Source organism: Notothenia coriiceps, unplaced genomic scaffold (assembly GCF_000735185.1).
Source record: "Notothenia coriiceps isolate Sejong01 unplaced genomic scaffold, NC01 NC01_scaffold00034877, whole genome shotgun sequence".
NCBI lineage: Eukaryota > Metazoa > Chordata > Actinopteri > Perciformes > Nototheniidae > Notothenia > Notothenia coriiceps.
Window position 1 is genome coordinate 15728 of NW_011367578.1, and position 21941 is coordinate 37668.

General features: G+C 44.2%; 1 protein-coding gene across 1 annotated transcript in view; it reads left to right on the top strand.

The window, feature by feature from the left end:
- The window catches only part of LOC104962476 (fibroblast growth factor receptor 2-like), a 51070-nt gene that overhangs the window by 11757 nt on the left and 17372 nt on the right, over positions 1-21941 (top strand). Inside the window, 13 exon segments of the mRNA XM_010790912.1 lie at positions 3331-3500; positions 5419-5548; positions 10633-10698; positions 10701-10780; positions 10782-10827; positions 11083-11205; positions 13776-13969; positions 14623-14762; positions 17211-17332; positions 18135-18245; positions 19150-19340; positions 19982-20104; positions 21238-21308. Of these exon segments, the coding sequence (XP_010789214.1) occupies positions 3331-3500; positions 5419-5548; positions 10633-10698; positions 10701-10780; positions 10782-10827; positions 11083-11205; positions 13776-13969; positions 14623-14762; positions 17211-17332; positions 18135-18245; positions 19150-19340; positions 19982-20104; positions 21238-21308 (1567 nt within the window).

Here is a 21941-nt window from a genome sequence, read left to right on the forward strand (position 1 = left end):
TCCATTATGAAAGACAACCCATCTGGACTCAGTTACCCACCTGATGTGTGTGTGTGTGTGTGTGTGTGTGTGTGTGTGTGTGTGTGTGTGTGTGTGAGAAAGAGAAAGTTTTACCCAAGTTTGTCTTTGTGTTGGTGAGTACCTGGGGTAGTAATGTGGTAATGAAGCCACGCGCACACATACATGCACACATACACTCTCTGTAGTAAAGCTGAGGGCTTCCACATCTTGTTAAAATTCTGCACACGCACTGCGTCTCTCTGTGAGTCCTCCTCCTCTACTTTTTGGCTGACTGTAATTGCCTGAAATCCATTAAATATGGGGAGAGAGAAACTCTGCAAGAGAAAAAAAAATGGGAAGGGAAAATATCCAGCCATTCTGGTGGTAATAAGCAGTTTGAAAACAAAGGGAAAGCTGTTCTGGGAAAACAGTTGCATTTTCTCGCCGTGTGTGTTTTTTAAAATTAAAAACTGAGATTATTATTAAGAGGAAGGGGGGAGAAGGAAAAAAGGAGGTGGGGGGTTATTGTTGGATCAGTACCAGCACTTCTCTGAGCTGAGGAGCCCAGGACTGGAGCGAGGGAGGAGTGTAGGCGTGGGAGGGAATGAGAGCAGAGAGTGAGGGGTGTAGCTTTATATTCCTGGCTTTCCTTTTTTTTCTCCTGGAACTCTCAGAATGGGTTGGGCATCGGGCCGCTGCAAAACAGAGCATTTGCATTTGACTTTGTATAGAAGATTGAACAACAAAAGCCAGCCCACAGTTTTTGTCCAGCATTGCATTAGGTAGTGTTATTGAAGGAGATATGGAAGAGCTTTTATAGGGATCAGTGAGGGGGTTTTAGGGTGAGGTTGGGGGTTAGAGTAGGGTAGCTAATGTCAGGCTGAGGTTAAAGAGCCACGTGGAGCCTTGCTTTCCCATGGTTGTAACAAAGTCTCCCACTGACAAATGTGGACATCATTGTTTACAACGTCACACATTTTTCTAGTGTTTTAGGTTAGTTAAAGCTGCACGGCAGGATTTCCATGGAAGACCAAATCTATCTCACAAGCATAGTTACAGATAATACTGAAACATAATGCATGCAGCTTAAGCACAGAGTTATTATACTGTTAATGAATATATATGATATCTTGACTGATGTCCTGTTAGGGCTGCTGAAGTGAAAAAACCCAATCTATTAAAAAAACATTTGAATGTTATGGCCCCTGATATTTTTGGGGAAAAACCCATATTATTAAGTTTATGTTAAAGTCATTATTTTACGAAGATGATGGCATCATTTTTGGAGTAGATCGTAAACATTTTGTAAGGTTTCAAACACTTTTTATTGCACTGAACACCCGTTTACTCACTCAGACTTACACAAAGGGTAACAGGGTAATTTATGAACATGCAAAAGGTTTGCCAAAGTTTGAACAATTATGGCTATTTCTCAACAGTGATTTCAGCATTTCTGTATTTTGTCTAAGCTCAAATTGCTTGTTTATGGTGGGTGGGACTCAATTGGAAAATGTTGATGTCACATATTTCTGGAAACCAAGCAGGACTTCGAGGAGTACTTGATATGGGATTCATCTGATAAAAAAATATTGTTTTTTGTTGTAGGAGGAAATTCACCTATTTATTTTTCTCTGTATAAACTTTGGATTAGCAAAAAATACACATAGTTTGTTGATTTCCAAACATTGGCCATAAATTGCTTTGTTGAGCTTGTGTACATGCACTATAAAGATGAGGCTGCCACTGAAAAATTCACTGTTGCAATACCACTTCGGGTCAGTGATGGATTGAGCTCTCCGGAAGAACAAAAAAAAGTATTGACTCGCAGAGCAGGAGTTCGATAACCTCAGCTCACCCCGGGCCAGCTTAGGATAAACAGCCGTGTGTGGGGATCCGGATGCACGGGGCTTTGGGGGGGAGGCGGGGGATCCTGGAGTCCGTAGCAGTTGGGCCAGTGAGAGTTTGGCTTCATCTGGAGAGAGGTCTGGGGGTCGTCTCGTTTGAAGTGCTGCCCCTCCAGACCGAGAGCATGGGAAACAGCACCGCTCACCTTTCATGTCCCAACCTCATCGTCCGACCCCGGCTGGCAGTTTGGGGTCAGAGGTCGCTTTGGGAGAGACAGCCTCGCAATGGGCCGGTCTCCACCTAATCTGTCTATGTCTGACCGGACGGAGTGATGACAGGGAGAGCAAATGGAGAGAAATGGAAGTGGGGGCCGAGAGGTGAAGATGCAGGAAGTGAGGCGCAGATAGTGAGAGTGAGAAGGAGGAAGAAGAAAGAGCAATGACTAATTATAGTTGGAGCACTTAACAGTATTCAGGAAGGAAGAGCCCTGTTTACTGACTTTACTCTCCAAGTATGTGCGACTTGTCCGGTGCTGCGTGCCAGAGAAAATGATGGGAGGTGTCAGATAGTATGCAGATTGGAGAGAGAGCAGAGGAACATTTTCTCCTGGGACATAAACTTGGAGGGTCATACACATGTCAGTAATGGCCTTATCAGTGGGTATTCCCTCTGTTGCCAGCAATTCTGCCATATGAATAGGAAGTGATGGTGTAAAAGGCCGTTTTGGTTGTTATTTTAGTTTTTCTTCCCCTCTGAGCCCCATCTGCTTAGGCAATCACGCTCCCAGGTGCAGAGAAAAAGGGAGGGTAGAGGGAAAATCCAGCTGACTGAGAGACAGGAATTGGGAGAATATAGGGATCCAGAGATTGGACAGAACACGAGTAAGGTGACAGATTTCAGTAGGAGGATTGGTTGATAATATCTGGACGAAGGTGGGAGTGGAGAACTCTGAAATCCTTCTTTAAACGTGACTTTCATTTTCCCCCTGATGGCACATAATGATCGTCGAAAGGTGATAAGCCCCGCCGTCCATATCTAGCCAAGTGACAGGCAGATAAACAGGCGAGCTATGGTAATTGGAGGAAGTGGAGGGAGTAAAAAAAGTCTGTTAGTGGAATGAGATGAAATTGAATGTGATGGTCTAGTTACCCTCTTGGAAACGCCCAGCCACATTCCCCCCTCAGAGCTGATGTTTTTTCCCCCCCTCTGCAACACCCCGCCGAGCCTACAGGGAAAGTGTGTGTTTTTATTTAACTGTGTGAGTGTGGAGCTCTGGGTTGTGTTATATCAGCCAGTGTTGCCAAGTAAAGGGGGGGGGGGTCTCTGGGAGTGTTAGGAATGGTTCAGGTTTGGCTCCTCTGCAGTCACGCTTCCATGTATATCTGCCTGAGCCAGTCCAAGGCCCTGCAGCCAACACTGTTAAAGCTGAAGACATGATTAATGAAATCTCACCCTGACTGAACACCAACTGTTCTCTGGTCGCAGGCGCTCCGTATTGGACCTCGTCAGCAAAGATGGAGAAGAAGCTGCATGCGGTGCCAGCTGCCAACACAGTCAAGTTCCGCTGTGCTGCAGGAGGCCACCCCAAGCCTAAGCTGCGCTGGCTCAAAAACAGCAGGCCTTTCCGCCAAGAGGACCGCATGGGAGGGTATAAGGTAAGATAAACAGTAATACATCATACTTTTTATTACAACTCACTGCCTTCTCCTGCAGTGTGTTATATATGTGTTTGCTGTACTTTTTTTGAATGTATTTACAACTGGGTACGTCGAGTCTCCTACTTCCACTATCTTTCTCCGGCTGTCCTTTCACCCCTTTTCCACCCTTCACTGGAGAGACGGGAGGAGACAGAGGAAGTGAGGGCAGGGTTTCTGGTGTGAAATTGGAATTGCTCATCCGTGCGCCTCCTCTCGCCAGGATACTATGCAGAGGCTCTCACTGTAACTCGAAATGGTTCTTTACCCCCAACAATTAGAAACTTAAGCCCGGGACTTAAGGGTTAAATGCTCCCAGACAGTAACGTATAGAGGAGGTAGGTAGCGTCAGGGTTGAACTGAATTGAGAATGCTGAGGTAACTCAATCAGGGAGAACAGGTCCCACTGGCTTTGGCCGTAGTATGTGATTCTATTGTTATGAAACGGGATTTACAAACACTAGTGCGTAAGTTAAACTGAAGGAGCTTGATGCATGCAGTCACACTCTCTGTTTGTAACATTCTGCGTTGAAATACTTCAAATTAAAACTATAAATAAACTCCCATGCATTGCCTAATTTATGGAGGGAGGGCCATCTGGAGGAACATGATAATGACGTGATGTCAGTAGTCCACATACATGAGTACGACTCTCTATACTGTGGTTCCTTGTGAAGTTTCCACCCTAGTCCTGTTTTGGAAAATAAAGCAGTCCAAGTTGATTTATTTGTGCTGAAAATACCTGATTCTGTATGTCATGGGAAAGTTAAGCTAGTGCGCTTGTGTTTTATTTCCTCTTTGTATAAAAAAAGCCTGAAATCAGCTACAACCCGTCCTAATGTGATGAATTCCTCCCCCGTGACGGAGTCTATTTGGATTGCATTTTATTTGTTTTGTTCTTAAATCTCCCTTTTTATCTTTCTAAGCGAAAAGCATTAGTGAAAATGCTATCACCATATTTATAGAATGAATTTACAGTTCAGTCAGGCAGATATTACATTAATTTAAGACAAGATTCAGTGATACTGAACACGCCTGAGGTTCCTGGTTAATGACTGACGCTTCATGAGGAAACACATCCCCCTGCCGGGAAAGTCTACAGCATATTATGATGATGTAGCTTCTCATTGGCTTTCAGCGTACACATTACAAGCGTAGACACAAAACAGGCCACCGCGTGACGGAAATGATACAGCCAGGCTGTCAGATACACTGTGGGCAGCTCGTTTCTCGCTTTTTGTCAACACATGTTGGACAAAAGCTATACCTGAGCCCAGCCCTGTGGCATAATCTCTCCTTTGTGTGAAATGTAGGCCTCTACAAGCAGCGGCTACAGTCTCCGTCCAGCGTGCGGACGGAAACGCTATTGTTAGCTCACACCTGTGGATTCAACACAGGAGTCAAACTTTTTTTTCCAAACAATAATGAATGTGTGAATTAATGAATGAGAAAACTGTGTTTCAGACTATAAAGGTGGGGTTTACCACCTAAGAAAACAGGGCCAGACAGAAGGAAGTATCGGGGTCTTTGATAGGTGTTTTCGTTGACAAAAACATTTTATCTTACTAAGTTTTTCGCTACTTATCAGAAATCCAAAAATAATCAGACACTAATAATGTGTAAGAAATAAGGGTATTATTTCCCGTTGACCAATATTGCAGGTACTCAAATAAATAAAAAAGTCCCTAAGGAGGAATCAGCCTGTCATCAGCCTCACTATTGTTTTCCAACTCCCGTCTTTCACTCTTCAGAATAAATCTCCTCGTTTTTGTTTTCATCCTTCTCATTTTGAATGTCACCTGCATTTTTGTGTGTGTATTTATTATGTGTATCAATGAGTGTGTGAGTGTAACAAGAAACCCCTGCCTCTCGTTCCCAGGTGCGTAGCCAGCACTGGACCCTGATCATGGAGAGCGTGGTGCCGTCGGACAAGGGCAACTACACCTGCCTGGTGGAGAACGAGTACGGAGCCATCAACCACACCTACACCCTGGACGTAGTGGGTCAGTACTGCACACACACATACACTCAAACTTGAAGTACTGTGAGACTAATGAAGGCAAGATGGAGGGATGGTGGGAAGGGAGGCAAGCAGAAATAGTTTTCGCAGTGAGAATAGTGTGTGTGCGTGTGCGTGTGTGTGTGTGTGTGTGTGTGTGTGTGTGTGTGTGTGTGTGTGTGTGTGTGTGTGTGTGTGTGTGTGTGTGTGTGTGTGTGTGTGCATGCTGTTTGATCACCCAGGTGCACTCTGGATGCAGGTGCAGGTCAAGAAATGCTGCCAAGTGTGTGGATTATGATGTGGTTATTATATGATATTACAAATTATATATTTTTACAATTGATTCGGGGAAATCCCAATTTTATGATGGTATTATGTGTTTACGATGTCCAATTAGGTTATATGTATTAGGTAGGCTCATTGAAGCCCCGACTTTGTGTTGTTTTGCTCCTTTTGCTTATCACGCATCCTCACAGACTAAAACAAATGTCATCTCTTCACCAAAAACAAAAACAATATTTTACTGGAACTACTTTTAATTGAAGAAATATATCCTCGGAAAATGTTGACAGTCCTTAGCAACGAGGAAATAGTTTCTGGGAAAAAGCACATTGTTTTCCAGTATTCTAAATGCAATTGTTCATGCTTTGAGCACCACAGCATTGGATAACAAAACAACAACTAGTATATATTGCCCAATACCACAAAATGGAAGTAGAAAGATATGTTAATTGTGGTATTTTTGGATGAACAGACCCTTAAAAGGGGCCCTATTGTGCTTATCTTGTCTGTGTTTTCCATTTCCTGCAGTGTGTTATATGTGTTTGTGCATTTAAGTCTGCAAAGGCTAAAATCCCAAAGTTCACGCCAGGGCGAGTTTCTCTCCTACACACTTCCCCCCTGCCTGAAGCGCCTCCATTGTTTTTTTAATTTTGTTTTTCAATGTATTGAACATGTTAAATGTTGTAGTCATTCCCATGAAATAATGACATCGCACTGTAACACTCAAGCTTCTATTGGCTAGTGCTCCAAAACATTGTACGTGTACGGCTAAGGGGCGGGACATCTCTAAGCGGTTGAAAATTCAAAACAGAGTCGACCAGCTAACCAATCAGAGCACACCGAGCTCTGGTTTCAGACAGAGGGTGAAAATAAATACTGCAGCACAGGCAGTAGTGCTTCAGACCTTTTTTGAACATTAAAGCATGGAGACATGTCACAGTCGAGGCACAAAATACAAATATGAACCTGAAAATGAGTATAATAGGGCCCCTTTAATGTTGGCTGAGGTATGATGAGGACTTAAAGCGTTGTGCTGCCCTCAGCACAATACAGCGAGTTCAGACCCAACTCAGTCAACCCCTCACTTTGACCTTTGGAGCGCAAAAATAGTGTTTTTCTGCTCAGTTTGCAGAATCGATGGAAAGCGGGGACAACAAGCGGAGTGGGATAACGCTAGTAAATCCATGTGTGCTTGTGAAAGAGAGCACGGTAACTTTGCCCTAAATTGATGCTCCTGATCTTTTGGCCTCAATCAAACCACAATACAAGCGATCAGTACCCATTGAACTTTATCTGACACAGTGATTCTTCTAAAGGCTGGTCAATAATCCGTAGATAAACCTGCAACTGTTTGGTCACTCTATATCTGTGTCTGTATGTAGAATTATTCTCCTACATCCACCTATTTCCTGGAGAGACGTGCTGTAATTACACACTTCTGTTTTGATTTGCGTATCCATGGTAATAAGGAGTATTATTTTCATTATATCACATCGAGATTGAATACCTGAGGGTTCTACGAGCGTAAGGGCATAGAAACACATGAAGGTCCACGCACATGCTCCCCAACTCCGGCCCCCTGCTCCGCTCCCCTCTGCATTTAGCTAAAGCTCTCCTTCAGACTGCATATTTCTGTTTTTGTTCGGTTTTATTGCACAGCAGTAAACCCCCTCCACGACTGGTTCCACAGACACTGCCCCCTGCAACCTCTTGCTTCATTTTCTCCATTATAGCGGGGTGGACAGAGGGAGGAGAGGGGGAGAAAGAGGAAAGGAGGGGAAACAGAGACAGAAACTGCTCTCTTATCAGTCTTTTATTTTACCCAAATGACCTGCAGGATCAGCTATTAAAACCAAGAGGAACCAGTCATTTCTGGTTCAAACTGGCCTCTGGAGAAAAGGGCACAGTCAACACAGCTCAGTGGCCATGCGGCACTTTTTGTTGGTAGCCCCATGCCATCCTGTGCCATGCCGTGCACTCTTCCTGTGCCCGTACCCCGCCCTGACCCTTAATGCCTTGTGTGCCAAGCCACCAGGTTACCCGGAGTTCACCGGTCTCGCATGGCACACCATGGAATGCCCCTTGCCCGTCTCCACTTTTTGCCTCCCTCCCATTGTGGCTGCCATCAAATATCTCTCCACTAATGACTTAATTGATTAATGTATTCAGTTTTAAAATGGGTCACTACATATTGGTCACTGCAAAACATAAAACAGCACAGCGCAGTCTGCACTTTCATTTGATTTGATGCCTGCAGTGATGGAAAAAGTACTCTTCACAAAAAGTATAAAAACAACACTATTTCATAATCTCAACTAGAATTATCAGCAACAAAAGCTCAGCTTCAAAATAAACATATGGATTAAAATGATCCCAAGGATAGATGTATTATTAAAAGTATCAGATTGTTAATATACAGAAAGTCTCAAATTAGCGCTTGGGCCCCTCAAAAAGGGAGGGTCCAAATAAATCTGAGATGTGGTGATGATTAATGGGAGATTGATAGAAAGATATCATGAAACCATAAAAGTTCTGACTCTCAAATTGATAGATGTGGTGGACTAAATGGTACAATATGTTCCTCTTGACCTAGGAAGGACGTTTTTACATAGCAAGAAAGTACATTAAAAGTATACCAAAATATATTACTTGAGTAAATATACTTTGCTACATTCCACATGGATACAGGCAATACCACCTTAGCTGTTTGTCTAGGCATTCCCTTTTTAAATCCTTAAAAGGTATTTCTTATTTTTCCCATCATCCTTTGTGTATTTCCCTGCCTAACTGTAGCCCCCTTGTATGAGGTTAACTGGCCATAAAGAAGCTTCTCAGCCCACACACATACACACACCACACGATATCCCATTCATCTAATTTAAGCAAGATTTGCCCCTAAAACTTTTATTGTTTTGGGGTTTCTCCATAATCATGATGTGGCCCATTTTATCGCAATACATACTGATTCTGTCATTTAGTCTGAGGTGTACGCAGCTCTGAATGCTCCAGCTAATATTTAGGTCAAATATAATAAAAGTTAGAATGCATGTCTACTCCTCTACATGGGTGTTTCCATCATACCAGAAACGTTTGGCTCTTTGCTGACAGACTGATTTAAGTCCATCACCTCTCTTTGCACGGGAAAGATCAGGAGGGTGAAGAGGCCTGTGAAAGATGGAGAATGAGAGAAAAGGGGGGGGAGAAAGGGAGAGACAATAAACAGGACGGGCCCTAGGAAAGTGCAGGAAGGGGGAGGGATGGAGGAGGGGGGGGAATCATCTGACAGATTTCAGAAAGATGGAGCAGAGAGACGGACATATGGAAGAAGTCTCTGCCTGCTAGTTTCTGCACTCTCCCATCTGTTGATCTCTCCCATCCCCCACCCTCCTCATTCTCCATTTCAGCCCTCCTTCTTTTAAACCCAGCCTCTAAACTCCTTCGCACAGCCTCACCCTCTGGACCATCCCCCCTGACCCACCCCCGACCTTCTACACACTCGGTGCACCTACCTTAAGGCTTTGTTTTGAAAAGGCTCTGTAGCGCCCCAGGCTTAGTGATGTCATTTTGTGAGAGTGTGTGTCTCTGATACTGTGTGTATAGGTGGTTGGGCTATGTGTGTGTGTGTGTGTGTGTGTGTGTGTGTGTGTGTGTGTGTGTGTGTGTTGTGTGTGTGTGTGTGTGTGTGTGTGTGTGTGTGTGTGTGTGTGTGTGTGTGTGTTGTGTGTGTGTGTGTGTGTGTGTGTGTGTGTGTGTGTGTGTGTGTGTGTGTGTGTGTGTGTGTGTGTGTGTGTGTGTGTGTGTGTGTGTGTGTGTGTGTGTGTGTGTGTGTGTGTGTGTGTGTGTGTGTGTGAGGCAGGGGTGGTTGCTGTCAGTGTGGGGTTGTGGGCTCCTCAGTATGGTTGTGAGTGCCGGGTAGTGTTTTGAAGGGGGCATTGTTCAACAGGTCTCGCTCTGTTTGGATTCGCAGGCCAAATGTTTGCGTGTTAAAGAATGCAATAGCTGGGTTGCTACGAAGGTGTTTCACTTTCCAAGAATGACACGTCGTTTTTCTTAACCCTCTACTCACGTGCAACAAATTCACTCTATGGAAGTCCTCCTGCAGCTGAGTTCTTTATCTATTTGTGATAAATGAGTCTGTGCCTCTTTGTTTTTTTGCAAAGTCTTAAAATGCAGAGGAGATAAGAGAGAGGCAGCCAGTCAGGATCATAGCTGTCAGGGTTGAAGGGAAACATTTACACTAGTAGTACGTGAAGTTCTGCTTTTGCAAAGATAAACTAGAACTTCATGTTTCTTAAAGGGAAATAACACCTTTTTAATTTTGGACACAGCCTTAGTCTACCACTTCCTTGAAATTAATTAGTGTGTGTTATATAATTAAACTGTTTAAGTATTAAACCATTCCAAGGAAATGAACGTATTCAGAACCTTTGCCTTTAAACAAGCATTAAGGGCTCCCCATAATGTTGAAATGTCAACAATAATATATTAAAGTTTGAGTATCATTAAAGTCATTCCCAGGCTGCATGACATAGAACGCTATGAGCTTAAGTAATGACCGGAAACACAAACCAATAAAGAAGACAGGGCTTTTTTTGGGAAGGGGGCTTAAAGGGATAGGCACTGATTAGGACAACTGAGCGTTTCCATAGAGAGGGGTAAAATACAGTCATGTTTGTCAGACAGACAGACAACATTAAAAGCAACTAAAAAGGTTGGAGAAATCTAAAATATTATAATGTGAACAATACAATATTAATATTGGTGAACCAGTCCTTAAATTCAACCATTTCCCCCCTTATTTACAGAACGGTCCCCCTCATCGACCGATCCTCCCAGGCGGTCTCCCGGCCAACACCACAGTAAACGTCGGGGAGGACGCCCGTTCGTCTGTAAGTTCTACAGCGACGCCCAGCCTCACAATCCCAGTGGCCTCAAACACATCACTCAGAACGTTAGTCGCATACGGCCCCGACGGACACCCATACGTCCGAGTGTTGAAGGTACATTGCCACACTTCCTCTTTTAGATTTGAATTATTTATGATTATAGTACCTCCTTTTTTCTTTGCCGTGTATTGGCCAGATTTTGCAGGTGTTTTTTTGATAACAAGTCATAAAAGGTCTAATCATTTTCTCCTTATTAAAGTGATAGGTGTTTTCCATGCTGGCTATGGTGGTGATTCCAGAAATACAGTATCTGTAGTCATGATGTTGATTTTACAAGTATGTTGTGTGTGGATTGCAGCGTTCAGGCATCTAACAGTTCCGGACGTGGAGATGCTCACCCTCACCAACGTGACGGAGGCGGGACCTGGGGAGTATATCTGTAAAGTCTCCAATTATATAGGCGAGGCCAACCCAGTCGGCTGGCTCACAGTCGTCCCAGGTACCTTTGAAGACCTGACTACCCACCACACCTCCCCGTTCCCGCGTGTCGGTGTGGTCCTGGCCTCTGTCCCTGACCCGCCTGTGCTGTGGGTGGTCCCTTCTGGGTGGTCTCTTGGTGCTCTCTGGGGCTTCACACACTTTTTCTCTCCTAATGGTACATCCTTGTGTTTCAGCTGCCCTTCACTGCTGGGATTGTGCGTCATGGGAAGCACTGTGCATACCGTAGACACTGAAATTGTCACAGCTAGCATGTGGACGTTCACATTCTGTCCTCTTGCAAGCTGTGTCAAGATGGTGTACGGTTGTTGCAATACAAGTGCTCTCCATGCAATTTGTGTTTGTGTTGTTTGCATGTGTCCAATCCAGTTATGGATTAGACTTCGATTAGGCAGGATTTATTGGTGACGGGGTCTCTTTTGGTTGTTTTGTTTTCTGGTGTATTTTCTGTTTTTGGTGGGATCTATCTGTTTCTGTGTTTTATGAAGCCTCCTCCTCCTCCTCTTCCCCCAACAGCCTTTGCTCTAGATGGGACCTCGCAGATGGAACCATCCAGCTCTCTTATTTCTCTTTTGGTGTTTTGGTCTGATTTTTTCTTCTCTCCTCCCATTTCTCTTTCCTCCTCCCCCCCAACCCCCTCTGCTCTGATCTTCTTCCCGCTCTTTCTTCTTTGACACCTCCCCATTTTCCTCCTCTTCTTCTTCTCCCCAGACTGCAGGTGTTAACACCACAGATAAGGAGATAGAAGTTCTCTACTTGCCCAATGTAACATTTGGAGATGCTGGGGAGTATACGTGCTTGGCGGGTAATTCTATTGGGATCTCCTTTCACACTGCTTGGTTGACGGTGCTTCCAGGTATATACACTCGTGTACTGTCCTCTCTTTTCCTTCTCTCAGCCTGTTTGTTTGTGTCATTACAATGACCTCTGCGGAAGGCAAGTCCTCCCCCCGGAGTCCGAGGCGTACAGCTCAAATATTAGATTACTGCCATGAACCTGCACGGTCAACATCCGAGACAATGAAACGTAAGAGCAGGGAGCATATATTCAAAAATATTATCTGGATTGGCGAGCTGTTGAAAGCTCAGAGCAGATAAGAGGGTAGTTTGCAGACGACTTATTATAACTCTGAGATGGAAGTGGAGCTCCCAGAGAGGCTCGAGTGTCTCCGGTCTCCAAAAGGAGGGGAATGTTTGTTGCCCGCCTTCTATCTCTCCTATGCACCTTGGGAAAAGTCTTTCAGTGCCACATTTTTGTTCTACATGCAAGATAAAGTGTTTATTTGTAAGCCTTAAAAGCGTTCTTCAACCCTTCCCTGGCTCTGATAACTGGCTTCTTTAAAGATCCTTATCTCATCTTGAAATAAAGATCGAAAGGTAAAGCTCAACACTCGCTCAAAGTTGGCTTGTCTTTCTCAATTATCAAGGCCAACCCTCTCCGGCTCTACACAGGGAATGACTCATGCGTGTGAATGTTTGTGGGTTTTCGTTTATCAACTTGTTTTATCCTATTTTTGTCCCTTGCTGTATGTCAGGCCTGTAATTATGCATACCAAAGGATCAAATACATAAAACATAGTGCCTGCAAGTTCATTTCAGGCTAAGTTGAAACATTTTTCTGCTCAAGTTGTAGCCGAAAGCAGGCCGGGTACAAAATGAGATCGATGAGACTCCCTTAATGTCTTAAGCAGACACCAGTTTTGTTTTGTTTGTAAACAATACAGCGTAATGATCACAGGCTAGCCATTTCCTGTGGGACTAATATATCATATTTATTGCCCTTGATTTGCTCTATCTGCACTGATGGCGCCTTCGAGGCTACGGCTTCTGTGTGTGCGCTGTGGCTTTTGGACCAGCAGATACAAAGCAGACAGGAAAAAAGGTTCCTAGATGAAGCTTCACCTCCAGCTGGCTTCTTGGTTGGTTGGTTGGTTGGTTGGCTGTGCTGCACAAGAGCCTTGTTTGTGGTCTGGAAGGCTATGTATTATGGAACAGTCCATTTCTACAGCACACACACAGACGCACGCAAACCCGACCCATTTCCTCGACAGGAAGTTGAGGCCATATACAACCACGAAGGACACCGCTGTCCCTTGTTTGCGATCTGAAGTGAAGCGCGTATTGTTCCGGCGGCCGTGGGTGTGTGTTTGTGCTTGCGTGTCTCCAGCATTAGCGCAGACATATGCAGGCCTGGTTGTGCTGAGTCAACATTGTAAATCTGTTAAAGCCCACAATGTTGTTTTGAAAAAACAGTGTGCGTGCCGTTACTCAGGGAAGAAGCGCTAGAGAAGGATTCTTAAAAATCATTTCTGTTTAGTTTGCCTGCCGATTGTGATTACATTAACGCATGAGTCATCCCCCGAGCATCTGTCTCTGTGTTTGCCTGTCTGATACCCATGTGTGTCAGTTCAAATAGAGAATGTGTCGCCCATACGTATGTGTGTGTGTGTGTGTGTGTGTGCGTGTGTGCGTGTGTGCGTGTGTGCGTGTGTGCGTGCGTGTGTGTGAGAGACTTGCTATATATTTCTTCCCCTGACCTCCGTCTCACTGCTCACCCTTTATTTTTTCTCAGCCCTTGAGAAAACCCCAGGGCCCCTTTCCCCAGACTATGTGGAGATCGCCATATACTGCGCGGGCGTCTTCCTCATCGCCTGCATGGTGGGCATCGTGGTGGTGTGCCGCATGAGGAACACTGCAAAGAAACCCGACTTTGGGAACCAACCGGCAGTCCACAAACTGAGCAAGCAGATGCCCTTGCGCCGCCAGGTAACAGAAAGTAGATAAAGAGTTCTAAAGGCATTTAACACCCCTAGAGGAGAAAATCACACACTGCAAAAATACAATGTCAGATAACAAAATAATATTAGAATTAGGATTATTAGAAAGGAGGCTAATGCTGCAAAAGCATAATGAAATATACTATGGAAATAATAACAATTATTTTGTATACAAAACAATCACAAACACTAAACTCTTGTGGTATTTATACAATCTACCTCCAGCCTAATTTAGAAGGCATGCATTTCTGAGCAAGTTAGCACTGCTGCAATTTTCAGATTATTTTTCCTCTGTGCGAGCCATGCTTTTCCCTGAAGGGAAACGAAAAAATGTACGCTCCAAAAGGTACAAAAAGTGTTGGATTACATTCTATGGAGAGACTGATTCCTGTGTCAAGGTAAGTTTAGGGCGGAGAGAGCAGAGAAGAGCCCTGGGGACGAAGAGTGAAGAGGCCGAATGATCCACACACATTCATCAATACTATATATATTTGTTAATATGCTCTACTTATCAACTTTCCTTGAAAATCCAGTCAATCATGCACTTTCACATTACCTCTGACTCCTCTAGTGATGCCTTAGAGCTTAAGCTGACGTATGAACCCAGACTCCGGTGATCAGCCAATCCTTCTACTCCTACAGGTGTCCACAGACTCCAGCTCTTCCATGAACTCCAGTACGCCACTGGTACGCATCAAAACACGGCGGGGCTCTGCGCACGACGACCCGATCCCGGAGTATGATCTTCCCGAGGATCCGCGCTGGGAGTTTTCCAGGGACAGGTGAGGGCCGTCCGTTTCATAGTGTGCGTGTCTGCCTAGTTATTCCGATTAGCTCCAAAATGGTATGAGTTTTGACATTAATCACTCTTCGCCCTTCCACTAAGTTTCATGATAAAGGGCCCAGTAGTGTTTCCGTCATCTTGCTGAAAAACAGACAAAGAATTCAGCAAACAAATAAACCTTTGGATGTTTATATTATTTTCATAATGGAAAGTAGATTGAGTGATTCTGCTAGTTTCATCAAGATTAATGTTTGGCCTTGTAAACAGTAATTATGAGCTAGTCCTAATTGCAAGTTTTGCATAGTTTCCAAAAGGAAAATATGTAATTATGTAAATGTAACTCATCCCCTGCAGAAAGCATTAAAAAGCCTTTAAAATGCAAATCTGCTTTAGAGTGCCACTTTTTCTGAAAGGGGGAATGCATTCTAACACAATCAGGATTCAAAGCCTGCATATAGTGCCTGTTCGACACTCTGCATGACAACTCTCAGTGCTGAACTCACCCTTTTGTGATTGTCCTCAACGCTAATACAACTATGTTTGGCTCACAAAGGGCATTACAGTAGCCGATAACAGCAAGATTACAACATAATAAGCATCTGTGTGATTGTATCTGGGCTGCTTAATGATCAGATAACTATTGTTGTTGGTGAAAAGGGCCATTAACACTGATAGACAGCATGCAATATGACTAACTGCAGATGAATGCTTGGGGTGTCTGAGATAAAGGCTGCTGTAGTAAAACGACCTGAACTTGGCACCTTGGCATATGCCTCATCATCGCAACTGCTGCTGCTGCTCCTGCTGCTGCTGCTGTGTCACACTCTCACTCACACACGTGCTTCTGATGCTAAGGAATGAAGCGGTGCTAATTACTGGTTAGCACTAGCAGCTTTCATCTGCGTGTTTGGGCTAGCAGGGTTTGCGCTGTCTCATACCAGAGGAATTAGCACCACCGAGGTTTCTATTCGTCACGGTTGCAGCGGCCAGTGATAAGCTTTAGGGTGGATTTAATAGGACTGCAAAGGTTAGAGTCCTTTAATACCCACTTGAGGCCTCTGATTTTGAAATAAAAGGGAAAATCCCAAACCATAAACACGAAGGCCTTCCTCTTGTTGAAATAGCTGTAAAAATCATCTTTGATAATAAATTCTACCATCACTTATCAGTAAAGGGAAATCTGATGTAAAACTCTCTCTGCAGCAGAATGGCTTTCTAGGGGAAAAGTTTAGATTTTAATTGATGAGTCCACCGAATGGGTTGTTTTGTCTGGGCTGAATAAACCTCTGTGCGCCTCTCTGTTTGGGTCTTTATTCCTCGCCTGTCATCCCAGGGCCTGAGGGATCATGTTGGGGTTGCAAAACGTTGAGGAATGCTAACGTTTGCTGTTTGGATGGAGGAAAAATAACATTGATTATGTGTGGCTGGATGGACAGAATGGTTGCCATTGAGCGTGGCGAGTGTGTGGACAGATAGGGGATTGTGTTACTACGGCACGGCGCCGGCCTCAGGCCCTGGGCTCTGCGGCATGCAGTGTGAGTGTTTACATAGCCAGGACACTGGGCCTTGAGGGGTGGGGCTACACATGTCAATCAAATTAGATTGCACAAGCTACACTGCTAGTTCAGGGGTCAGATAGGTGCTTTGGCTCTCATGGAGAGTTGAGAAAGAGCATGTGTGGGAGAGTACATATTACGGACTACATTTATAAGAGCAGCCAAAATAGTGAAATTTCAGTTAAAAAAACATTTATTTAGACTTTTTTACTCATTCAATATTTAAATATCCTAAATTCAGTGCAATTTTGTCTGTTGATATCAGGACCGCGGATGCAATATTTAGGAAGGTAATAGGCATTTTTAACGCAATCATGAAAATTGTAGATTGTAACTTACTTCATTAACTTTTCAGCCTTCATTAACAATAGAAATTGTGAGACATTAACAATAAATAGTACTTAAATCTCCATCTACTATAGCAGTCAGGCCCTCCTGTGGGGCAACACAAAGCCAGCTTTCCATCAGTCACAGGCTAATGTGTCAAGGCTAAGCTAAGCCCTGTGTAATGACTTGTAAAGAGTGTATATTGGAACATGCCAAGGCAGGGTAAACAGTTTAGAAATGAGTTGCTCTCCCCTCTTTATCAGGTGATTATCGCTGCCATGTCTGCCTTCCTACCTACTGCCCTGGCACAGGCTGCAATCACCACGCCAATAAAGCACTCACACGGACACAATCTGATTGAAACAGAGAGAGTGAACTAGTAAAAAACACATACAGGGTGAGGTTGAGAAACTGGCTCGGTGCCTGGTTACAATACCTCTCCCTCTCTATCTAACGGAGGGAATCGATGCCACAGTCAAGTCAAGTTGATGAGTTTTTGTTGCAGCATCTAAACAGCTCCCTGTCTTGTTTTTTTTGCCCTATTTCCCGTCTGGCGAAAGCAGGTTGACCCTGGGCAAACCCCTCGGTGAAGGCTGCTTTGGTCAAGTGGTGATGGCCGAAGCGCTGGGCATCGATAAGGACAAACCCAAGGACGCTGTAACGGTCGCTGTCAAGATGCTGAAAGGTAAGCGGCGCCACACAAATCACAGAGAGGTTGTAATGGTAAACGTCTGGCTTAAAACCAGACGTACACTGCTTCATTATGTCTTGTGGGGCAAACTGAGTACATTGTATGTGATTTATGCTCCAGTGAAGGTTCAGTAGAAGTGCAAGGCGGGGCCTGGGGCTGTCATTAGTATTTGTTATTGGTCGTTGTTGAGTGACGGCTAAGGGAAGGCAGCGTTGTGTAGGTAAGGGTTAGGGGCGGTCACATACCTGACCCCAGAGCAGCAGCTGGCTGGAGCTCAGTCAGCACCCACACAAAGAGGCAAGTCACACCAGCACTGCTAAGATTAATGAAAGCAGCACCGGGGGGGGTTTGGGGTTAGGGTGGCAGTTAGTTCAGGTACAACAGCAGGTTATTGGACCAACCTTGACAATGGGAATCTGCTTTTTAGGTAAGGTAATGGTGCGGAGGAATGCAGGCAATGCTATTCTGACTGTCTGGATACCTGGCTCAATCCCTCCCATGAAAAAGGAGCCTCCACAGCAGATAATGCTCCAGATTGAACGTCTTTAATTCCTCCTCCTCCCTGCTCCTGGCACTGAAAGGAGGCCTCTGTGTTGTGTGAGGAGCGTCTCTCTCTCCGCAGTAACTTAAGGCCATATTGTCTGTCAGCCGCACTTAATCAGAAGCACCTAGAAAACAAGGTGTTGTCTCACGGGGAAGATACAGAGAGGAGAGGTTAAAGGGAAGACAGGGCTAAGCTGTGTTTGTTTGATGAGTTTCCCCTGACAACCTTGAATCCAAATTCTTCTGTCCTTAGATGACGCTACTGAGAAAGACCTATCTGACCTGGTGTCAGAGATGGAGATGATGAAGATGATTGGCAAGCATAAGAACATCATTAATCTATTGGGAGCCTGCACCCAAGACGGTGAGTAGGACGGGACCCAACATAACACATCATAAAGCACATTACGATTTTATTCCACAAGTAATGCACCTCACTTCAGCTTTGTGAACCTTTTGTGTCATTTTATACGAAAAGTTTGCTACACACTTCAAACAAATTCATAATATGTGTCATCAGACACACTTGCAGCGGTTTGTATCTGATATAGAAAGGTTGGATTTTAATTGGATGTGAAGTGTGGATAAAGCTGAGCACTCTAAGAATGTTTTTTTTTCTTCTCTCAAAGCTACTTTTGAAGATCAGTGGAGCCACGATTGTTTGAAAAATCTAAAATAAATACTATGCTGAGGAATGCCACTAAGGATTATTTTCCTTATCGATGAAGCTGCTGATTATTTACTCGCAATATTAATTGGCCTCAAATGTCAGAAAAAAGAAGAATCCCAGTTTTTTTTCGCTTCAAAGGGATGTCTTTATATGTTTTTGCTTTCTCAGTCTAAAGATATTGAGTTTAATATGATATAACATAGAAAATTCAAAAATCTTAACATTTGAGAGGCTTAGAACTGATTATTCTTACATTTCTGCATGAAAAAATACTTTTCAATCAATCAATTATCGAACTAGTTAGTATTTAATAATCTATTGAGAATAGATTATTCGACTAATCATTTCAGATCTACTATGCCCATTTTCACACCCAAAACAAAAACATTTCATTCACTGCAGGGTCGATTTAACTAGTTTTGGAGATGGGAATCTAGGCCATTTGGAAGTCATTTTCCTTAAGTTCTTTTCAAACTGAATTATCCCAGAATCCTGGATCAAGTCTTAACATGTATTATAGTCCATTACAAATGATCTCAGTGTCACTTTTTGGGAATGATTTATGTTCAATAGCTAATGCAGGTAGTTTCTCCCGCAGGCCCCCTCTATGTGATAGTGGAGTACGCCTCTAAAGGCAACCTGAGGGAGTACCTCCGATCCCGCAGGCCGCCCGGCATGGAGTACTCCTACGACATCACCCGGGTCTCAGACGAGCAGCTTACTTTCAAAGATCTGGTGTCCTGCACTTATCAGGTGGCACGGGGCATGGAGTACTTAGCATCACAGAAGGTAAGGATGCACACAAACACACTGAAAGTTCTCACAACAGTCCCCTGCTGGCACATCTTAGTTCACATAGCATTTGATGAATTGTATCCAGGAGGGTTTTACGTGCGTCACTGTGGGAATATTGTCCTAAAAACACTTCTCTGACCCCCTGCCCAATCCCCGCATTGTCTCTCAATCCACGACAAAAGCCCCTCTGTGTGGAAGAGCTGCGAGGATTTCACAATGGGGGTACGGCCATGTTGGGCCAAACGCAGCCTCACGCTCCCTCTCACTGTTGGAATGTGACAGAGTGTACTGTCTCTCATGCACAAACACACACACATGTACATGCGTGCACATGCGCGCTGATGCACATAAACAACCTGGACCATATATGTGCTGAAGTATGCGAGGAACCCTTTCTTATCCAGACATGTTGGTGCAGTCATCGTGGCGTCATGTTAGTGCTACCTCTGTGCAGGAGATTTCTGGATGATTTCACACACCACAAACATCTGAATACCACTCTAAATGAAGGATACACCTGTTTTTAAAGTTGCTTTATTCATGCAGTGAGATAACTGTCTTATTCTTCTCTTCCCCCTCACTTTTTCCACTCTTTTTCTCTCCTCCCCTCTTATTTCTCACTCTCTCCATCCCAGTGTATACACAGAGACCTGGCAGCCAGGAACGTCCTGGTCACGGAGAGCAACATCATGAAGATCGCCGACTTCGGCCTGGCCAGGGACGTCCACAACATCGACTATTATAAAAAGACGACCAATGTAAGTCCTCTACCTGCACCGCCACATATTGAGTGTGGAGTGGAATGTTTTTGAGAGCCGCAGTGTGAGATTTGGTCCACTTGTCTTCTCTCTTTTCTCTAATTCCCTCCGTTTCCCTCATCTTTCTATTCCGCTCATTCCCCTCGGCTGGTGTCTTGGCAGAAGCAGCAGGTTCCCAGGCAGCCTCTGAATGTAGTGCTTCTGGAGACTCTGCCTTGTTTATCCCTCAGTCTCTTGTTCCTTCAGTCCCATAGACACTTATACAATTAGCCAAAAAAGAGAGAGAGAGTGAGAGGGGAGCGGCTTATACGTAATTGACATTTCCATAGTGGCCCAGTGGTGTCTTTCTTTCCCACCGCAGAGCAGCGCTGCCTTCACATCCTCATCGAGTATGCATGGGTGGCTTTTCATCGCATGCAGAGAGCTAGCTGACAACAACAACAACAATGTGCGATGATGACGATGGTGATGATGATTAGAACAATGGCGGCTGCGACAATGATGATTGCTTGTGTTAAACTATTCAAGACAGAGCCATCATTGTAGGGAATTATTTTTGATTTCTAATCATTTTTACGTCACTATGATAGGAACACCACTGTCATATAAGTGCAATGTAATGTAGAGAAGCTAAGAAAGTTACACACATACTAGACATTTCTTTATAATTGTTTCGTACTATTTTTCACATCCTGCATATTTTTGCAGCATGTGAGAAATCGACTTTCATAAGGATTTATGTATGTGATATCCCTCCATTTAGTGTTTCAGAGTCTCTGATGAGATTATTCTTGCCATTAGCCTACCACGCAGCTATTGACGAAGGCCGCCTTGTCCGCTATGCTTAGCCTCCCAGCCAATGTTTTGCACAGGGAGATAAACTTCTCTTTATCTGTGACCCTGTTTATCTGCTCTCTTGCTCTAACAATGTAAACGTTCCTCTGGGAAACCCTCCTCCCAGACAGTCGCTCTAGTGCCGTATTCCCCAGGCTGCTTTCACGTATCGGCCTCTCCAGGAGTAATGAGATCTACTAGCGGGGAATGAATTCAAACATGCTTATCAGGCCAGGAATGAATTAATCCAGGGATGGGCTGTGTATTGTGTTTGACCTCTCACCTGTTTGTGTCTCCAGGGTCGTCTCCCGGTAAAATGGATGGCTCCAGAGGCGCTATTCGACCGGGTCTACACACACCAGAGTGATGTGTAAGTATCTAACAAACTGTTTCATATCCCTTTTTCTTCATCAGGAACTTTCCCCCAGAATTGGCAACCTTTTGCCACATTTTACCTCCCCAAAACTCCCTGGTGGAAGTTAGTGCTTTTACTGGTAGAGGGATAGTGCAGGGCTGAAAATGTTCTGATTGGTTGAGATATTGTGATTCGCAAGACAGAAACAACTGCTATTGTAAAGAACAGAGAGCCATCAGTAAATTAGTCATGTGAGATTTCTGAGCCAGGCTAAAAGATGTCAAAATGTCACTTTATTACGTTTTTCAAAAGTTTTTAGGCCAATCAGGAGGATACCAATATGTAGTCAGTGTAATGCAAATAACAGCCGTCACTTTTTTATATGTTAGCGGAGTAATGTGCCTAATCTTAATGTGTTGACCGGTTTGGATACAACAATAGGCTGAAGGAACCTTAAGATTCTTGAAAATAGTTCACTTTTGGTGGCAACCCATATGTGTCCCACAACCACAATTTCTCAATATTTAATGCACAGATGTTTGTCTGCAGTCTGAGTTTTTCTGTAGCCTGCAGTCATAATCAGAGAGGTTGTCTTTCAGGGAGTGTGTGAGGTGTTTTGGTGCAGCACTGGTGAGTGTTAGGTGGGGG